General features: G+C 44.0%; 1 protein-coding gene across 2 annotated transcripts in view; it reads right to left on the bottom strand.

Moving 5' to 3' along the window:
• The window catches only part of HS1BP3 (HCLS1 binding protein 3), an 88,522-nt gene that overhangs the window by 4,923 nt on the left and 62,741 nt on the right, over positions 1-20,858 (bottom strand). For both annotated transcript variants that reach the window (XM_038751776.1, XM_038751777.1), the window contains exons 5-6: positions 11,886-12,037; positions 11,398-11,533 (exon numbers count right to left, since the gene is read on the bottom strand). In XM_038751776.1, coding sequence (XP_038607704.1) covers positions 11,398-11,533; positions 11,886-12,037 — 288 coding nt within the window. The remainder of the gene's footprint in view (positions 1-11,397; positions 11,534-11,885; positions 12,038-20,858) is intronic.

Below are 20,858 nucleotides of genomic sequence, written 5' to 3'. Positions count from 1 at the left end.
TCAAATTTCCTCCAAGAGGCCTTCCCAAACTAAGCCCTTTATTTCCTCTATCTTCCCTCCCCTCTGTATTAACTATGAACTTGGCTGTGTACCAAAGCAGCATGGCTTATTGGGTAGAGTATGGCCTAGGAGTCAGAAAGATCTGGGTTCTAATTCTGACTCCACCACATTTCTGTTGTGTGACAGAAGTCACTTCACTTCTGTGTGCCTCAGTGACCTCCTCTGTAAATTGGGGATAAGAGTGTTAGCCCCATGTGGGGCAACGACTGTGTCCAACCTGATTAACTTTCATCTACCCCAGCACTTAGATAGTATCTATCATTAGATAATAATAATTATTAATAAGCACTTTGATACTCACCCTAGCACCACAGCACTTATGCAAATATCCCTATACCCTACTATTTCACCTAATTTTTATGTCTGACTCCAACTGTAGGCTGTAAACTCCATGTGGGCAGCGATCATGTCTATCAACTCTGTTGGTTTCTACTCTGACAAGCACTTAATACAGGGTTCTGCACACAGTAAGTATTCAAGCAGCGGAGAAGTGGCGTGGCTCAGTGGAAAGAGCACAGACTTGGGAGTCAGAGGTCATGGGTTCTAATCCTGACTCTGCCACTTGTCAGCTGTGTGACTCTGGGCAAGTCACTTAACTTCTCTGGGCCTCAATTACCTCACCTGTAAAATGGGGATTAAGACTGTAGGCCCCACGTGGGACAACCTGATCACCTTGTGTACCTCCCAGCGCTTAGAACAGTGCTTTGCACATAGTAAGCACTTAACAAATAACATCATTATTATTAATACATACCATTGATTGATTGAATGTTCTTGGTCCAGAGGACAGAGCACTGCTCAAGGAATCAGTAGACCCCGGGTTCTACTTCCGATTCTGACTGTAGCAGGCTAATGTGGGTGAAGCTCACACCGTAGACTTCAATTAATCAATGGCATTTATTGTGTGCTCACTGTAAGCAGAGCACTGTGCTAAGCACTTGGGAGGCGTGACAGACATTAATATAAATGAATAAATTATGGATATGTACATAAGTGCTGTGGGTGGGATGAATAAAGCGTGCAAATCCAAGTGCAAGGGTGACACAGAAGGGAGAGGGAGTAGAAGAGACTAGGGCTTCGTCGGAGAAGCCCCCTTGGAGGAGATACACTTTTTAATAAGGCTTTGAAGGTGGGGAGAGTGATAATTTGTCAATATTCACAATGTGTTGCTCCCCTGCTCGCTTATTCCCTCATTGATCTCCGTGCCCCAGCAGGAATACGGCTGGCAAGGATGAGAGAGTGTGGGTGGCGTTGGTCACTCAATTCTTCTGAGCCAGGGTTCGGCCCTGGAGTCTCAGGCCTAAGCCTCATCTACTCCTCCTGAAACACCATTTGCAAGTGCTTAACAAATACTTACTACCACTACTGCTACTATTTGTAACTTGTAATTATTTTTAATTTTACTCTCACTGTTCTATGTTGCTGTCTACCCCTACTTAGACTGTGAACCTCTGTGGGGCAGGGACTGCGTTCAATCAAATTTACACCGTTATTCACACCATTCTTTAGCCCAGTGCTTAGCATTTAATAAATACCAATAATTACTAAGCCAAACCTTCTTCTATTCCAGATTCCCAAACATCCAGCACAAAGCATTGTGCTCCATCCCCCCATCTCCCTCTCCATCCCCCCATCTCCCTCTCCATCCCATCTCCCTCTCCATCCCCCCATCTTACCTCCCTCCCTTCCCCACAGCACCTGTATATATGTATATATGTTTGTACATATTTTTTTACTCTATTTATTTATTTAATTTATTTGTACATATCGATTCTATTTATTTTATTTTGTTGGTATGTTTGGTTTTGTTCTCTGTCTCCCCCTTTTAGACTGTGAGCCCACTGTTGGGTAGGGACTGTCTCTATGTGTTGCCAATTTGTACTTCCCAAGCGCTTAGTACAGTGCTCTGCACATAGTAAGCGCTCAATAAATACGATTGATGATGAAAGCATTGCCAACGGTAGATGCCCATACGGTGTTCTGCACACATTAGGTGCTCAAAAAATGTTGCTGCTGTTAAATCAATAAATGGTACTTACTGAGTGCTCACTATGTGCAGAGCACTGTACTAAGCACCTGGGAAAGTACATTCATATTTCTGATGTTTTTGCATACTGCTTCATATATTGGAGATTACAACACTCTAACAAACACACAGACCTTGTTATACGCATAGTTTTGAGAATGAACTATGTGTAACTCTTGGCTGTAAACTCACTGTGGGAAGGGAAAGTATCTGCCATCTCTGCTGTACTCTCCCAATCCCTTAGTACAGTGCTCTACTCATAGCAAGTGCTCAGTAAATACCATTGATGATGAGAGTAAGTAGCTAAAACGTGTTTTTAAGGGACATTGTGTGTTTGTGTGTGGGACAAAACAGTTCATTAGAAGCCAGAACACAACTACTGAATTACCCTTATCCTTTGTGATGTCATTCCTGCTTATTAAATTAAGGGGCTTAGGGAGTGGGTTGGGGAGAGGGATTCAGACGGTTAATACACCGTCAATACACAAGATACAAGGTTGGACACAGTCCCTGTCCCGCGTGGGATTTACAATCTTAATCCCCATTTTACAGATGAGGGAACTGAGGCACAGAGAAGTGAAGTAACTTGCCTAAGGTCACAAAGCAGACAGGTGGCAGAGCCAGGACTAGAACTCAGGTCCTTCTGACTCCCAGGCCATGCTGTTTCTCTGAAAATTTAGTCTGCAAATAGAATCCTTTCGGATGCTATCTGTTATATGAGATTTTAGTAAGATATCAACCCTGAGGAACTGTGCAATTAGCTGCTTGTTATAACAAAAAATGTGTCGGCTAGTCTCTTGGCTCTACTAATGAAACTAGGCATTTATTAAAAGCCTGATTCTGAGGGAACTACATATAAATAAAAAAAATGCTGAGGACCATTATTCTGGCCTGTGGGTAGTCAGTAGTGTGTACCTTTTCAGTCCTCTGCTGTGGGTGCAGAAGCCTCGGGAATTTTGCTTTGTGAATAACAAGCACTCTTACCTGTGCCCTGTGTGGACTACTGTACTAATGAACCACATTTATCCTTCCTTACTTGGCCTGGGCTACAAGAAAACTGGATTTATGAGCTGAAGAACTGGCCACCCAGTCTGAGAAGAATGAATGACAAATGAAAAAGAAAAACCTTCCAGCTGAAACTTCAATTTCTAAAACAAAGCAATTCTGAGCACGCAAACATACACACCCACACGTATGGGCCACCTCATAATGGCAATACATCATATATGCACACCTCCCTTTGAAGGAGCTCAAATAATTTCCAGATTCCAGGGAAAGGAAATGAATATTATTCCAGCTATTTAGACAAGCTAAAAAAATATCTGACCATCCTTTCCTCACCCTAATTAGGGCACTGAAAAGTTGGATCACCACAGTCTGAGGAAATCAAGATCTAGTGCTGTGGGCTACATTTTTCATTTTTGGGGTAATTTTTTTAGAAAAATTCTTATTGCCTGAAACCTAATCTGTACTGGGCTGTTGGATTCAGGGCCTAATCGATCGATCCAACAGGGGTACTTATTGCATTCTTCTTGTGTGCAGACCACTGAACTAAGTGCTTGGGGACTACAATACAACAGAGTTAGAAGACATGATCACTGCCCACAAGGATCAAGGACAGGGGAAATAGTAGAGATTAGGACATTTACAATCAGTGGTATTCATTGAGAGCTTTAACTGTGCACAGAGCACTGTACTAAGCGATTGGGAGAGTTCAATACAACAGAGTCGGTAGACATGTTCCCTGCCCACAAGGAGCTTAAGTCTGGAATTTACATAAATACTGTGGGACTTACAGGCTTTACAGCCAAGTGAATAGATGGGCAGAGAGGAGAGTATATAGGGGTATGGAAGGCCCCTTGGAGGATTTTAGGAGGGTAATAATAATAATGATGGCACTTATTAAGTGCTTACTGGTGGACTACCAGATCATCATCATCATCATCATCAATCGTATTTATTGAGCGCTTACTATGTGCAGAGCACTGTACTAAGCACTTGGGAAGTACAAATTGGCAACATATAGAGACAGTCCCTACCCAACAGTGGGCTCACAGTCTAAAAGGGGGAGACAGAGAACAAAACCAAACATACTAACAAAATAAAATAAATAGAATAGATATGTACCAGATATATACCAGATATGAAGCGGGAGGGAGCCGAGGCTTAAGGGAGTACATAATAATGATGGTAGTTGTTAAGCACTTACTATGTGCCAAGCACTTTTCTAAAGCACTGGGGTAGATACAAGGTAATCAGGTTATCCCACGTGGGGCTCACAGTCTTAACCCCCATTTTACAGATGAGGTAACTGAAACACAGAGAAGTTAAGTGACTCGCCCAAAGTCACTTATCTGATAAGTGGCCGAGCTGGGATTAGAACCCACATCTTCTGACTCCCAAGCCCGTGCTCTTTCCACTAAGCCATGCTGCTTCTTACACACGCTAGGGGTGGCAATTAAGTTCAGTTCTGAATCTTATTTGCCAGAACAAAAAAATACAAAAAGAGGAGCAGTATAATTCAGACACAATGTCTTCCTGCTTTCTTTTTTGTATTTGTTAAGTGCTTATAATGTTCCAGGTGCTGTACTAAGCACTGAGGTAGAGACAAGATAATTAGGTGGGACACTGTCCCTGTCCCACTTAGGGCTCAAAGTCTTAATCCCCATTTTTCAGATGAGGTAACTAAAGCACAGCGAAGTGAAGTGACTTACCCAAGGTCACACAGTGGGCAAGTAGTGGAGCCAGGATTAGAATCCAGGTCCTCAGACTCCCAGGCCTGTGCTCTAGCCACTAGGCCACACAGTAAGCGCTCAATAAATACGATTGAATGAATGAATATACTTCCAGAGCAATCCTATTTTTGTCCAAGCCCAGCAGGACCCAGTCTGCTGGGAAGTAAAACAAGATAAAACTGTTCAAGTATTTCAAGCCTCAAAGGAACTACTTAGTTACATGTGTCCTTTTAAAGAGCACTGAGTTTATGGCCTGGGTAGGATAATAAAAACTAAATAAAGGATCAGTTCTTCCCATGAAGCTTGTGAAATTCCTGTGAAACAATATCCTCCAGGAAATGCAGCAAACGTTAATTTCCTGAGAAGTGGAGGTCAAACCAAATCTGAAAACTCAAGAATCTTTCATGCTTACGGCAAATTGGCTCAAGCAGTATCACGAAAAATTCAATCTGTCTTTTCAAAACTTCTGTGGTGACAACTACAAGACACGCCACAGTCAACAGATACTTGAAATCTGAAACACTGAATTTTCAGAATTGATTTCACAAATCCAGGCAAGTCTGGTGGATTCCCATACCACCACCTTAACCAAGTCCTCTCAGGCCTCAGTTTTTCCACCTGCAAAATGGAAAAACACACTTGCTTCTGCCCAAAAGTGTGATTTCATGACACATTTTGGACAGGGCGCCACAGCTGAATTAGGAAAGGCTCTTCTCATAACACCTAACTATCCGTATACAGCATGATGTGTGTCAAAAGAAATGGTTATGTGCTCTTACAAAGGGTCAAAACACAGGGTAAGTATTGCAATGCACATTTCTCTCAACCCAAGATTCTTCAGGAAATGATACCCAAGGAATGGGAGATTTTAGCATATTTCCTGCTCCTGCTTTTTCAGAGATGTGGTATTTGTTAGGTGCTTACTATATGCCAAGCACAGTTCTAAGCACTTGGGAAGGTACAAGATAAATAGATCGGACTCTATCCCCATCCCACATGGGGCTCAGGGTCTAAATAGGAGGGAGAATTAGCATTTAATACCCATTTTACAGACGAGAAAACTGAGGCACAGGGAAGTTAAGTGCCCAAGATCACACAGGAGGCAAGTGGCAGAGCTGGCATTAGAACCCAGAGAAGCAGCGTGAGAAGCAGCAGAGAGAGAAGCAGCGTGGCTCAGTGGAAAGAGCCTGGGCTTTGGAGTCAAAGGTTATGGGTTCAAACCCCGGCTCCGCCAATTGTCAGCTGTGTGGCTTTGGGCAAGTCACTTAACTTCTCTGGGCCTCAGTTACCTCATCTGTAAAATGGGGATTAAGACTGTGAGCTCCCTGAGGGACAACCTTGTAACCTCCCCAGCACTTAGAACAGTGCTATGCACATAGTAAGCGCTTAATAAATGCCATCATTATTATGAGAAGCAGCGTGGCTCAGTAGGAAAGAGCTCGGGCTTTGGAGTCAGAGGTCATGGGTTCAAATCCCGGCTCTGCCAATTGTCAGCTGTGTGACTTTGGGCAAGTCACTTAACTTCTCTGTGCCTCAGTTACCTCATCTGTAAAATGGGGATTAAGACTGTGACCCCCCTGTGGGACAACCTGATCACCTTGTAAACTACCCAGCGCTTAGAACAGTGTTTTGCACATAGTAAGCGCTTAATAAATGCCATCAAAAAGAAAACCCAGGTCCTCTAACTTCCAGGCCCACATTCTTATCATTAGGCCATACTGCTTGTCTATAGCTAGTTGTGCTGGCCAGGAATCAATGTAGGCTGCCTGCATGGCAGGTGAAAATTAGATGTCAGGAGTTTAAATGAGATCATAGATGAAAGCCCTGATAAGTGACAGAAATACAAGTTATTTTCATCAGCTGTCATTTGACTATATTTCTGAATTTCTTAAAATGGCCAACTTTCAATGCTATCCTTTAGTAATAATAATGATGGCTTTAGTAGGCCTGGGAGTCTGAGAACTGGGTTCTAATCCTGACTCTGCCACTTGTTTGACCCTGGGTAAGTCTCTTCACTTCTCTATGCCTCAGTTCCCTCATCTGCAAAATGGGGATTAGGACTGGGGTCTCTATGTGAGACATGGACTGTGTCCAATATGATTATTTTGTACCTACCCCAGTGCTTAGACCAGTGTTTGGCACAGAGTAAGCGCTTAACAAATACCATAAAAATTTAAAAAATCCAGCATTACATCTAGAATCATTTGAACTGTTCCTTGAAATGGATCCCTTTAGTAGAAAGAGGTCCCCAGACTTCCAATTTAACAGTCAATCATATTTTTTTAGTGCTTACTTTGTGCAGAACATTATATTTTGGACTTGGGAGAGTACAATAAAACAAAGTTGGTAGGCATGTCCCCTACCCACAAGGAGCTTATAGTCTAGAAGAAAGGAAAATAATGGGAGTTTCCTGTGCTTCTCTGACCCAGGTCTGAGGAGATGAAAAGGGAAACTGTCTGAGACTGTGAGCTCATCTCTAGACTGTGAGCTTGTTGTGGGCAGGGAATTTCACTGTTTATCGTTGTATTGTACTTTCCCAAGCACTTACATAGTGCTCTGCAGTAAGTGCTCAATAAATATGATTGAATGAATGAATGAAGTGAAGATGCAGCATAATACAGTTGAAAGGCCAGTTTAGGGTCCTGAGAAAGGTGGAGAGAGACTTCTCATTTTCATCTTCAATTAATACTGGAGGGTCCAACTTGTGCTGAGAAATGAAAGGCTGCTCCTGTTTCTACTGAGAGGGATGCAATTTCTGCTTTTCCATCTACTTACTCGACTGACATCCATCTAGTTACTCGACTGACATCCCCTCCCAAATTCAATCAATCATATTTATTGAGTGCTTACTGTGTGCAGAACACTGTACTAAGCACTTGGGAAAGTACAATACAATAGACCTTAAGGAGCTTACAATCTAGTGGGAGAGACCATTATTAAAATGAATTACAGAGAGGGGAAGGGGTTAGAGTATAAGACAGTGAACATAAGGCTTGAGGGGCTGGGGTGGGGTAAATATCAAAGTGCTTAAGGAGTAATAATAATAATAAGGGTATTTGTTAAGCACTTACTATGTGCCAGGCCCTATTCTAAGTACTGGAGTAGATACAAGGTAATCAGGTTGTCCCACGTGGGGTTCACAGTCTTAATCTCCATTTTACAGATGAGGTAACTGAGGCACAGAGAAGTTAAGTGACTTGCCCAAGGTCAAGCAGCAGACAAGTGGTGGAACTGGGATTAGAACCCACGTCCTCTGACTCCCAAGCCCAGGCTCTTTCCACTGCCTCTCTTGGGTACAGACTCAAGTGATGCAATGGGGAAGGCAAAAAGGGTGGGGAAATGATGGGTTAAGCAGAGAAAGCCTCTTGGAGGAAATGTGATTTTAGTATCCCACCCACTTAGCATCTGGTCCAAACAGTGAATCTGACCCCAATGCCAGACATCACGGGGAAAAGCCCAGCCGTCCTCAAAAATCAGCTTTAGCTGGGGCGTAGAACAATTCTCATTTCATCAATTTAGAAATGAGGAGACCTACAGGATCCAAAACAAAATTAGAGAAAATAGCTGGGGAGGGAGAAGGGACGGGGCAGAAGTAAGAGAGCAATATGGGTGGGAAATTGGAGCAGAAGAACCCTGATTTTAGGAAGAAATAAAAAAGAAATTCATTTTAAATATAAAGAAAGATTTACGGGATAGACACCAATTTCAAATTATCAGTGTGATTCCCCAAAACACTCCCGGGTTCAAAAACCCCATGATGACCACATTGAGAGCAATCAATCAATCAAATTTTATTTATTGAGTGTTAAGTCTGTGCAGAGAAATGTTATAAGCACTTGGGAGAGTACAATATAACAGAGTTGGTAGACACATTCCCTGCCTACAAAGATCTTACAGACCACAGGGCAATAATTTATTTTGAGGTGTAATTTGAAGCGCTTCAACGTCCAGTTCTATAACCCTGTGATCACTAGAGGCCTGGATTGACAGACCTTCCCCTCTGCACATATGACTATGGCCAGAAAATGGAGCTGATGATGATGGGGATCCAACAGACTGTAAGCTCCTGGTGGGCAGGGAACGTGTCTATCAACCCTGTTGTATTGTACTCTCCCAAGCGCCTAGTACAGTGCTCTGAACGTAGGAAGAGCTCAATAAATACCATTGATGATGATGATAGCATCATGGTACTTTTGTGCTCTCCAGGTGAGTAGAGGAGAAAGAGATAAAACTGAGACTGAGGCTCCAAGCCAGGCCCATCTCCTCCTCATCGCTTTAAAAATCAGCATTTCATTTCAGTGACAAAACTCTTGTTTTACTGCGGGGGGAGGAGGAGGAAGAGGTAGGAAAAAGTGAACCCCAACAGGAAACCTGTGCCATCAGGAAACCAGGTCTCACTCAGCTTCTCCCTCCAAAACTCTCTCCAAGCTGCAATCTCCCCCTTCAAACCGTGGACCTGACGCACGATAGAAATCCATCTGGAAATGAACAACCTCGAGGTGAACAAAGTTAGGTTTTTCTGAGCGATGTGCCGGCGGCAGAAATTTAACAGCCATGGTGTGCCTTGATTCACTATTCATTCATTCATTAGTATTTACTGAGCGCTTACTGTGTGCAGAGCACTGTACTAAGCGCTTGGGAAGTACAAGTCGGCAACATACAGAGACGGTCCTTACCCAACCTGGGGGAGCTAGGTTTTTTATTCAGCTGGTATTAATTATTAATAATGAGGTGTAACTGAAAGAAGCTGATGGTGAGAATAAGAAGAAGAGGGATGTGGCCCATAAGGATGAATTCTTACGGGCCATGTCCCTCTCGAGATTGCAATCCTTGCAGAGGACAGATTTTGTGGCCAGTATGCGGAGTTCTTTGGCCATTGCTACGGACACCTACTGAGCAGTGATATCACTGTTCCACTGCTGGTGGTAACAGCACTGTACGCCTGTTCTCCTTCTCCAGCCCAGCCCGCACCCTCCGCTCCTCCGCCGCTAATCTCCTCACCGTACCTCGCTCTCGCCTGTCCCACCATCGACCCCCGGCCCACGTCCTCCCCCGGGCCTGGAATGCCCCCAATCCCTCTGCCCATCCGCCAAGCTAGCTCTCTTCCTCCCTTCAAGGCCCTGCTGAGAGCTCACCTCCTCCAGGAGGCCTTCCCAGACTGAGCCCCTTCCTTCCTCTCCCCCTCGTCCCCCTCTCCATCCCCCCATCTTACCTCCTTCCCTTTCCCAAAGCACCTGTATATATGTATATATGTTTGTACATATTTATTACTCTATTTATTTATTTATTTTATTTGTACATATCTATTCTATTTATTTTATTTTGTTAGTATGTTTGGTTTTGTTCTCAGTCTCCCCCTTTTAGACTGTGAGCCCACTGTTGGGTAGGGACTGTCTCTATATGTTGCCAATTTGTACTTCCCAAGCGCTTAGTACAGTGCTCTGCACATAGTAAGCGCTCAATAAATACGATTGATGGTGATGATGCCTTCCCTTCATCCTGCTTGCTGTGGTCAGGGACTGTGTCTACCACCTCTCTTGTACTGTACTCTCCCAAGCACGTAGTACAGTGCCCTGCACCCAGTAAGTGCTCAATAAATACCAGCGATGATACCGCTAATGAACATTTAACCCTGTATATATGTATGTACGTATTTATTACTTTATTACTTTATTTATTTGTGCATATTTATTCTATTTATTTTATTTTGTTAATATGTTTTGTTTTGTTGTCTGTCTCCCCCTTCTAGCCTGTGAGCCCACTGTTGGGTAGGGACCGTCTCTATATGGTGCCAACTTGTACTTCCCAAGTGCGTAGTTACAGTGCTCTGCACACAGTAAGCGCTCAATAAATACGATTGAATGAATGATAGCCAAAGGTTAATAGGTTATTCTTCCTACTGGATTCCAATTTCCTACTTGAAGTGAGGTTGGATTTGGGAAGATTCATTCACAGCCATTCACTTGATCATACTTAGTGATAGCCTACTGAGTAGAGCGCTGTACTATTTGCAACTGAGGGCAACGGGAAATTTAATCTGCTTTTAGGGAAGCAGCGTGGCCTAGAAGAAAGAGTGTGGGCCTAATTATCAGAGGTCCTGGGTTCTAATCCCAGTTCTGTCACCTGCCTGCTGTGTAACTTTGGGCAAATCACTTTTTGTGCCTCACTTTCCTCAACTGTACAATGGGGATTCAATACCTGCTCTCCTTCCTACTTAAAGTGTAAGCCCAGTGAGGGACAAGAACTGAGTAAGCTTGTTGTGGGGAGGGAATGTGTCTGTTCACTGCTATATTGTACTCTCCCAGGCATTCAGTACAGTGCTCTGCACATGGTAAGAGCTCAATAAATACAACTAAATGAATGAATGCCGGACCAGATTATCTTTTATCTACCCCAATGCACGGCACAAAGAAAACACTTAGTTACAAATATTATTATTATTATTACCATTATTATCACTATTATTACTAAGAACATCCCCAGCATTCCAATGTTCTTGGGGTGGGCTTGGGTTCTAAAACTCTCACTCTGAAAACCTGTGCTTGAAGGGGAATATGATCTGACTTCAATCAATACCTCAAAAGATCCTCGGTGGCTTCTTCATGGCTGAGCCTCCATTTGGGCTCTGGAGTATCACAGGTCAGCGGCAATAGAAGCGAATCTCCCATTTGAACAGTCCCACCGAGATCTGGATCATCGAACAACTTCAGATCTAAAGGTAAAACAAAGTTAGCACTAGAGGCGCGAAGTGTGCAGGCTGGGTTGTAGAAGGAGAGAAGCGAGGTGAGACAGGAGGGGGCAAGGTGGTAGTGAGCTTTAAAGCCAATGGTGAGGAGTTTTTGTTTGATGCGAAGGGGATGCAAAAACTGAAAACTCAAAGTGCTTCCATATTTTCAGGAGAATTTGGAATAATTTATTTTTCATTTGTGATATACATTTAGGGTGCTTCTTTAAGCGAATGCAAAATGATTAGTCAGTATGTTTGGAAAACACCCAATCTGAAAAATTAGAATACAAAAAGACACTGGTGTTTTTCAGACACTCATGAAGAAACCTCGACTTACTGTCTTTTGCAGATTTCACTTCAGTGCTTTTGGATGAAAAATCTTTAACTGGGCCAAACAGGTCCTGATCGGGATCTACTTCCTCATCAAAAATGGTTAATTTGGGTTTACTGGCCTTAACAGGAACTGGGATTTTCTTCTTCTTCTTGGATCTACGGGATTGGAAACAGAAAATATTTTTAAAATCACACATTAAGTGACTTCTGACAGCAACCAATAATATAATAATACTTGTGGTATTTGTTAAACCCTATGTACTATACACTAGGGTAGATACAGTATATGCACTTCAGACACAGTACTTACCCACATTGGGCTCATATTTTTCTTAATGGTATTTGTTAAGTGCTTACTATGTGCCAAGAACTGTCCTAAGTGCTGGGGTAGATATAAACCAATCAGGCTGGACTCTGTCCATGTCCTACATGAGGCTCACAGTTTAAGTAATCCCCATTTTTCTGATAAAACAACTGAGGCACAGTTCAGTGACTTATCCAAGGTACAACGGGCAGGTTGCAGAACCGGGATTAGAACCCACATCCTCTGACTCCCAGAACCGTGCTCTTTCCACTAGGCCATGCTGCTGCCAATGGTATTTGCTGAGTACCTACGGCCTTAGTTAGTTAGTAGACATGATTCCTGCCCTCAAGGCTCTTATATTCTTTCTGTGAGACGGACACAAAAATAGTTATTTATTGCCAACTTGTACTTCCCAAGCACTTAGTACAGTGCTCTGCACACAGTAAGCGCTCAATAAATACGATTGAATGAATGAATGAATTCATACAAGGGTTAGTACTTACATCATCGAGTACTTAAAATAGATACAAAAGACCTATGGGAGTTTATGAATTCAGTTAAAGTCCTCGGATGGCTCAGAGGTGCTTGAAGTAGGGTGAGTAGAAATTCATCAGGGAAGACCTCTTGGAAATTCAGAAGGGCTTTGAAGATTATTTGTACATATTTATTCTATTTATTTTATTTTGTTAATATGTTTTGTTTTGTTCTCTGTCTCCCCCTTCTAGAATGTGAGCCCACTGTTGGGCAGGGACCGTCTCTATATGTTGCCAACTTGTACTTCCCAAGTGCTTAGTACAGTGCTCTGCACACAGTAAGCGCTCAATAAATACGACTGAATGAGTGAATGAATGAATGAAGATGGGGAGAGCTGTGATGTGCTGGATTTGAAGTGGGAGGGAGTTCCAGACAGAAGGAAGCATGTCAGCAGGAGGTCAGAGGTGGGAGAGACAAGAATGAGAAACAGTGAAAACCTGAGGCTATCTTGAGAGGAATGAAGTGTAAATGCTGGGAGAAGAGGGTGGGTGAGAGGAGGAAGGAATAGAGTGATGATGATGATGGCATTTGTTAAGCGCTTACTATGTGCGAAGCACTGTTCTAAGCGCTGGGGGGATACAAGGTGATCAGGTTGTCCAATGTGGGCTCACAGTCTTAATCCCCATTTTACAGATGAGGTAACTGAGGCACAGAGAAGTTAAGTGACTTGCCCAAAGTCACACAGCTGACAAGTGGCAGTCAGGATTAGAGCCCATGACCTCTGGCTCCCAAGCCCGCGCTCTTTCCACTGAGCCACGCTGCTTCTCTAGGATCCGATGGTCAGTAGGTTAGGCTTGATGTGGAGAGGTATGGGCAACCTTTGGAGGTTTCTGAAGCGTGGGGAGATGTAAGCAAAATGATATTTCAGAAAAATAATCCTAAAATTAGAGTGAAGTCTGAACTGGAGAGGGGAGAGATTAGAGGCTGGGAAATCTGTAAGTCTGATACTGAGGCCAAGGCAGAATATGACATGACCTTGGCCCAGTGTGGAGGCAGTTTGGGTAGAGAGGGAGGGAGAGGATTCTCCAGCTGTTGTGAAAGAAAAACTCATGGGATTTGGAACTGACAGGACTGGATACGTGGGTTGAAAGAGAAAGAGGAATCAAGGATCGCACCTACGTTAATGGGCCTGAGAGATGGGGAGAATGAAGGTGCTATGATGGGAAAGTGAGGTGGAGGAGAGGATTTAGGAGGGAAGGTAAGGGGGTTCAATTTTGGATGTGTTGAGTTTGAGGTACCAGAGGGACACCTATGTACAGGTGTCATGGGGCCAGGAGGCAATAGGAGTTGCAGAGGAGGAGAGCGATCAGAGTACGAGAACTACATTGGAGAATCACCCACCTAGGGGTTGTAGTTGAAGCCGTGGGGGCGGGTGGACACCCGAAGAGAATGAATGTACATCGAGAAGACCCAGAACAAAGCTTTGAGGGACACTCTCATTAAGGGGGTGGGAAGTGGAGGAAGAGCAGACGAAAGAGACTGAGAAGGATCGGCTAGAGAGGTAGGAGAACAAGCAGAAGACTGAGTCAGAAAATTGAGGTTAGTTAGCATTTTCAGAAAGAATAAACAAAGGCTACCTAGAGCTCAAGGAGGATTAGGCTAGCGTTAAGTCCATTAGATTTGGCAAGTAGGAGGTCCTTGGTGGCCTGGAAGTTTTTGGTGGAATGAAGGGGTTGGAAAGCAGACTGTCAGAGAGGATTAGTAATATCATTGTATTTGTTAAGCACTTACTGTGTGTCAAGCACCATTATAAGTGCTGGGGAAGATCAATCAATTGTATTTATTGAGCAGTTGCTGTGTGCAGAGCACTGTACTAAGAGCTTGGGAGAGTACATATATCAGAGTTGGCAGACATGTTCCCTGCCCACAATGAGCTTACAGCCTAGTGGCCAGATCCAGAGGCAGGGAATCTACTGCTCACGAAGCAACATAGCTCAGTGGAAAGAGCCCGGGCTTGGGAGTCAGAGGTCATGGGTTCTAATCCCGGCTCCACCACTTGTCTGCTGTGTAACCTTTGGGCAAGTCACTTAACTTCTCTGTGCCTCAGTGACCTCATCGGTAAAATGGGGATGAAGACTGTGAGCTCCACCTGGGACAACCTGATGACCTTGAAGCCACCCCAGTGCTTGGCACATAGTAAGCGCTTAACAAATACCATCATTATTAAGTGGGGTGGAAACATTCCCTGTCTTACATGGGGCTCCCAATCTAAGGATCAAGAAGTTGGACACAAGGAAATGGAGGCAACAGATGATTTCATAGTTTAGGGGTTGGAGCACTGGTCTTGTAAATCGGGGTCATGAGTTCAAATCTCACTAGGGCCTATTCCGCTAAAAAGAAGCAGCGTGGCTTAGTGGAAAGAGCATGGGGCTGGGAGGCAGAGGATGTAGGTTCTAATCCCTGCTCCTCCAACTGTCCCCTGTGTGACCTTGGGCAGGCCACTTAACTTCTCTGTGCCTCAGTTACCCCAGTGGTAAAATGGGGATTAAGACTGTGAGCACCACAAGGGACAACCTGAATACCTTGTATCTACGCCGGCGATTAGAACAGTGCTTGGAACATAGTAAGCTCTTAACAAATACCATTATTATTATTATTATCTGACTGGTTTGGAGAGGAATAGGCAGAGGGAAACTGAGAGATAGTTGGTGGTGCACTGTGGCATTTTTTTAGGATTGGGCTATATGGACATATTTAAAGGCAGAGGGAAAGAGCCGTCATAGAGTGAGCGGTTGAAGATGGCAGTCAGGGAAGAGGCAGTGCAAGCATTTTTATGAAGTGAGAAGAAATGTGGTCAGAAGGCTGTTTGGCTATTTGGAAAGCAGCCAAAGATATCCTTTGGGGGTGATGGCTGAGAAGGTCAAGAAACTGGATGAGAATGGTAGGAAGGGGCTAGGGAGGTGAAGCAGAGGTTTGGAGGCCTGTTGATTTAATCAACGAAGGGTTTGGCGAGGTCATCAAGGATGGGAGGTGGGTGGGGGACACTGGAGGTTTCAGGAGGAAGTTAAAACTCTTGAGTAGTTGGTGGAGGCAAGAAGCAAAGGAATGGATAAGAAAGAGGAAAGGCATGGGCTACCACCAGCCAATCGTGGGCTTGAATTATGTTTGTAGTAATGGTGGTTTGGACTGAATCATCCTCACTCTCTGTACTAGTACCTGCAGTGGTCAACGGCCAGAATTATGAGACAGCAGGTCATCAACAGTAGCTGACACTACTTGGCCCTCCTCATCCATTTGATCGACCCCTCAAACTCACATTGGCTTAGTAAGGGCTGGGAGCTTCTTTCCCACTCCATTGACAAAACCAAGGGAAGAGCAAAAACCAAGAACATTTTCAAAACAATGAACACTAACAGCAACAACTACAAATACACAGCCATCCTCCACACTACTAAATAGGCTAGAGCTGGAAAACCGAAGGAAAAATCTGAGCAGGGCATATGCTGGAAAGGGTTGTTTTAGGGAACAGTATTATCTCACCAGACTTCTACCTAATCAATCAATTTTTTTTTTATTGAGCGCTTACTGTGAGCCGAGAACTGTACTAAGTGCTTGGGAGAGTACATATAATGGAGTTGGTAGACACATTCTCTGCTCATAAAGAGTTTACAGCCTAGAGGGAGAGACAGACAATAAAATAAAGCATGGATATATACTGTAGTGCTGTGGGCCTGTGGGGTGGAGTGGATAGCAAGTGCTTAGAGATCCAAGTGCACACATGATACAGAAGGGAGAGGGAGTAAGAGAAACAAGGGCTTAGTTGGGCAGACCTCTTGAAGGAGATGTAAATTTAATAAGGCTTTGAAGGTGGGGAAAGTGGTGGTCTGACATATACGAAGGGGAAGGGAGTTCCAGGCCAGAGGCAGGAGGTCGGTTAGAGGTATACAGCAGGATAGACTTACTCTATTGAAGCACTTATCCTAACCCACTTAGATTACTGTATCAGCCTCCTTGCCTCCTGTCTTTCCCCTATACAGTCCATGCTTCACTCTGCTACCCAGATCACTGTTCTACAAAAACAGTCCGTCCATGTTTCCCCACTTCTCAAGAAGTTCTTGTGGTTGCCCATTCACCTCCACATCAAACAGAAACTCCTTACCATTGACTTTAAAGCTCTCAATCACCTTGCCCCCTCTTACCTCACCACACTGCTCTCCTACTACAATGCAGCCCACACTTTGCTCCTCTAATGCCAACTTACTCACTATACCTGGATCTCACCTATCTCACCACTGACCTCTTGCCCACATCATGCCTCTGGCCTGGAATGCCTTCCTTCTTCATATCCAACAGATAATTACTCTCCCCCGTTCAAAGCCTTATTGGAGGCACACCTCCTCCAAGAAGCCTCCTCTAAGTCCTCTTTTCCCTTTTTTTCACTCCCTTCAGCATCACCCTGACTCGCTCCTTTTATTCACCCCCCCTTCCCAGCCCCACAGCACTTATGTATCTATCCTTAATTTATTTATTTGAATTAATATCTGTCTCCCCCTCTGGACTGTAAACTCACTGTAGGCAGGGAATGTGTCTGCTAAACTGTACTCTCCCAAGCTCTCAGAACAGTGCTCTGCTCACAGTAAGTACTCAATAAATACTATTAGATGACCAAAGCATGTGGGCTGGGTTCAGCGGAGAAATGATCGAACTGCAGAACCACATCCCCACAGTCCGCTTCCACCCCAATGAGACATGTTGTATCGCGACCCTCTCCACATAAACCACATCCTTCATCAATCCTAAAGTCCTTCAGCCATGTCCAGGGCTGAAATACCGGACCCACACATATCTGGTCCAAATGAAACAAGTGGCACCATATAGATGATGACATCATCATCCAGGAGCGCCGTGGAAAAAAGTTAATAATCTACACTCTGCACCAGGAAGCCAGGATGCGGGGAACCATGACTCCCCATAAGCCCTCTTTCTGGGTTTGAGCCTGAGGAAGGACACATCCACACACATAAAAAAAAAGAGACAATCATGTTTCTACATGCTGTATGATCTGGTCTCCCCTGCTGATGCAGTGAAGCAGGGACGTAGACAGCCCCCTGTTCAATTTATTCCACACAGCCATGCTGGAAGATGCCACAAGAGACTTGGATGCAAGTTAGAATACCTCAGATAATAACAATAATAATAGTAATAGTGGTATTTGTTAAGCACTTACTATGTGCCAAGTACTGGTCTAAGCGCTGGGGTAGCTACAAGATAATCAGGTCGTCCCACGTGGGGCTCACTGTTTTAATCCCCGTTTTACAAATGAGGTAACTGAAGCCCAAAGAAGTTTAGTGACTTGCCCAAATTCACACAGCAGACAAGTGGCGGAGCCGGGATTAGAACCCACAACCCATGACTCCCAAGCCCGTGCTCTTGCCACTAAGTCATGCTGCTTCTTCATAATGATCATCCCCAGAGGCACATTTGCCTAAGAAAATATGCAAATAGGTGTAAACTGACTTGTCAAATCATCCAGACATTATAGACTGATGATGTGCAAATGAAACCAAGGAAATATATCAGATTGCTTCAAGGAAGCTGAACATAAAACCAAATATATATGAGTGTGCGTGTTTATATATACATACATGTGTATATATATATATATATAGACAGAGAGAGAGAGAGAGAGAGAGAGAGAGAGGGCTAGAGAGAGCTAGATATATATAGTTATCCTTGGTACTTAAAGAAGATACCATTAAACTGTAAGCTCGTTTTGGGTGGGGAAGCTGTCTGTTTATTGTTCCATTGAACTCTCTGAAATGCTCAGTACAGTGTGAATGTGAATGCATTCACAGCACAGCGGCACTTAATAAACAGGACGGAATGAATGAATTAATGTTGAAATTTATCTATGATTGCCTATGTGGATGAAAAGGTCAAAGTGGAGCCACAGTCCCGACCATACTGTACACAAAAAAAGCTTGTCCCTTATTGCATCATCATGTTTAATGTTTGTAGCATCTGGTGCTGTTTTCTCTCCTGCTTCCTGGTCTCTTGTTCCTTACAAAGCTTTTGTTTGGAAGAGTCACTCTGTCTTAATAACAGTGCACCACGCACTCACTGCTCAGCAAATGATTCCCAGTTTCCAGACGGGAGGCAGAATTGTGAGTGTCTTTCTTTTACTGTACCCATGAACTGTTTTCTCTGCCCTTCTTGCTTTTGGTTTCCCAATTTCATCTCTCCAAAGAGCAGCTGCTTGGGTCTCTGGCTGTCACCCCTCCTCTAGTGCCCCACTCAGCGTATCTGTGCTAAGATGAGCAGAGCTTCGATGCAAAGAGGCTGACTACACCCCAGAACTTGGTTGTTCATGCCATTTGAAATGGAGTGGGGCCCATAGATGAGGCTGATGGAGCTGCTCCAGGAGCCGGACATGGTAGTGGAGCATGGTCCAGGTCTCCCACCCGGAGAGAAGGCCGGATATCACTACAGCTCTGGAGGCCTGCAGTTTGGTCTTGAGACGGATTTCACGCTGCCCAACACTCTATAATAATAATGATGGCATTTGTTAAGCGCTTACTATGTGCAAAGCACTGTTCGAAGCGCTGGGGGGGGGGATACAAGGTGATCAGGTTGTCCCACGTGGGGCTCACAGTCATCATCCCCATTTTTTACAGATGAGGTAACTGAGGATTTGAGAAGTTAAGTGACTTGCCCAAGGTCACACAGCAGACATGTGGTGGAGCCGGGATTCAAACCCATGACCTCTGACTCCAAAGCCTGTGCTATTTCCACTGTGCCACGCTGCTTCTCTATCTGACAGTCTCCCAAAGGTTGTGCTGGCCTTCCTGATTCAGCTTTCAATTTCCTTATCTATTGGTGCAGCGTTAGCCATTGCCTTGCCTAGGTCACAAAATTCTATGATAGTATTTAGCTCTGTATTGCCAATATAAATTTTTGATTCTAATCCTCTAGACTGTAAGCTTGTTGTGGGCAGGGAATGTGGTTACCAACTCAGTGTGTACTCTCCCAAGCACTTAGTACAGAGCTCTCCACATAGTAAGTGCTCAATAAATACAATTTATTGACTGACTGTGTGTATGGCTTCTCCTAATGCAAGCTGTCAGACCGCCTTGGTTTTCTTTAGACCCATCTTCATTGTGAGCCCGTTGTGGGCAAGGATGGTCTCTATTTGTTGCTGAATTGTACTTTCAAGTATTTAGTACAGTGCTTTGCACACAGTAACCTCTCAATAAATGCGATTGAATGAATGAATGAATTCCATAATGCCTGGCTATTTCAGTGACTCGGATCACAATTATTTGCATAGCATTTTGGGTGTGGACTTTGGAGGACAGTCACTTGCACACAGAAGTTCTGAAATGACTGTTCCTAAGACTTTGGATGATTCACAGAGTCCGTTGAGTTGGAAGAGTTTCCCAGAAGTGCATTCTAACACCGGGTCTTTTGTGGAATCTTCTGGCATGGCTGCACAGAACAGTGCTCTGCACATAGTAAGTGCTTAATAAATGCCATAAAAAAAAAAAAGTTGAATAGAACCGGGCCTGCTTCCTATCCCTGCTTTCCTCCACTGGCAATGGGAAATGGATCAGATTGAGCACGCATAATAATGCTAGTAATAATGTAGTAATAACTGTATTTGTGGTATTTGTTAAGTGCTTTCTATGTGCCAGATGCTGTACTAACAGCTGGGATGAATACAAGCAAATAGGGCTGGACACAGTCCCTATCCCACAAGGGGTTCACAATCTCAAACCCCATTTTACAGATGAGATAACTGAGGCCCAGAAAAGTGAAGTTACTTGCCTGAGGTCACAGAGCAGACAAGTGGCAGAGCCGGGATTAGAACCCATGATCTTTGGACTCCCAGTGCTCTATCAACTAGGCCCAGCCAGCCAAGGCATCATGAAGCTGTTTCAGTGTAGATGAACTTCTCAGTACAGTCAAAATTGTTTAGTAATTTCTTCAGTCCAGATCTACTGATGATAGCAAATGTTTTGACCCGTGAAAACTGTGTAGAGGTCTTGGTGTCTCTGTCCGACACACAGCAAATATCGTATCTGTTGTGTCAGCTTGTGGCCTGAAAGCACACTGGGATTTCAATGATATTCGGTCTTAACTTCCATGTGCCTCAGTTTCCTCACCTGTCAAATGGTCATTAAAACGCCCTGGGCATGTTAC

The sequence above is a fragment of the Tachyglossus aculeatus genome, chromosome 9, assembly GCF_015852505.1.
Source record: "Tachyglossus aculeatus isolate mTacAcu1 chromosome 9, mTacAcu1.pri, whole genome shotgun sequence".
Taxonomy (NCBI): domain Eukaryota; kingdom Metazoa; phylum Chordata; class Mammalia; order Monotremata; family Tachyglossidae; genus Tachyglossus; species Tachyglossus aculeatus.
This window is presented reverse-complemented; position numbering and strand designations above follow the sequence as displayed.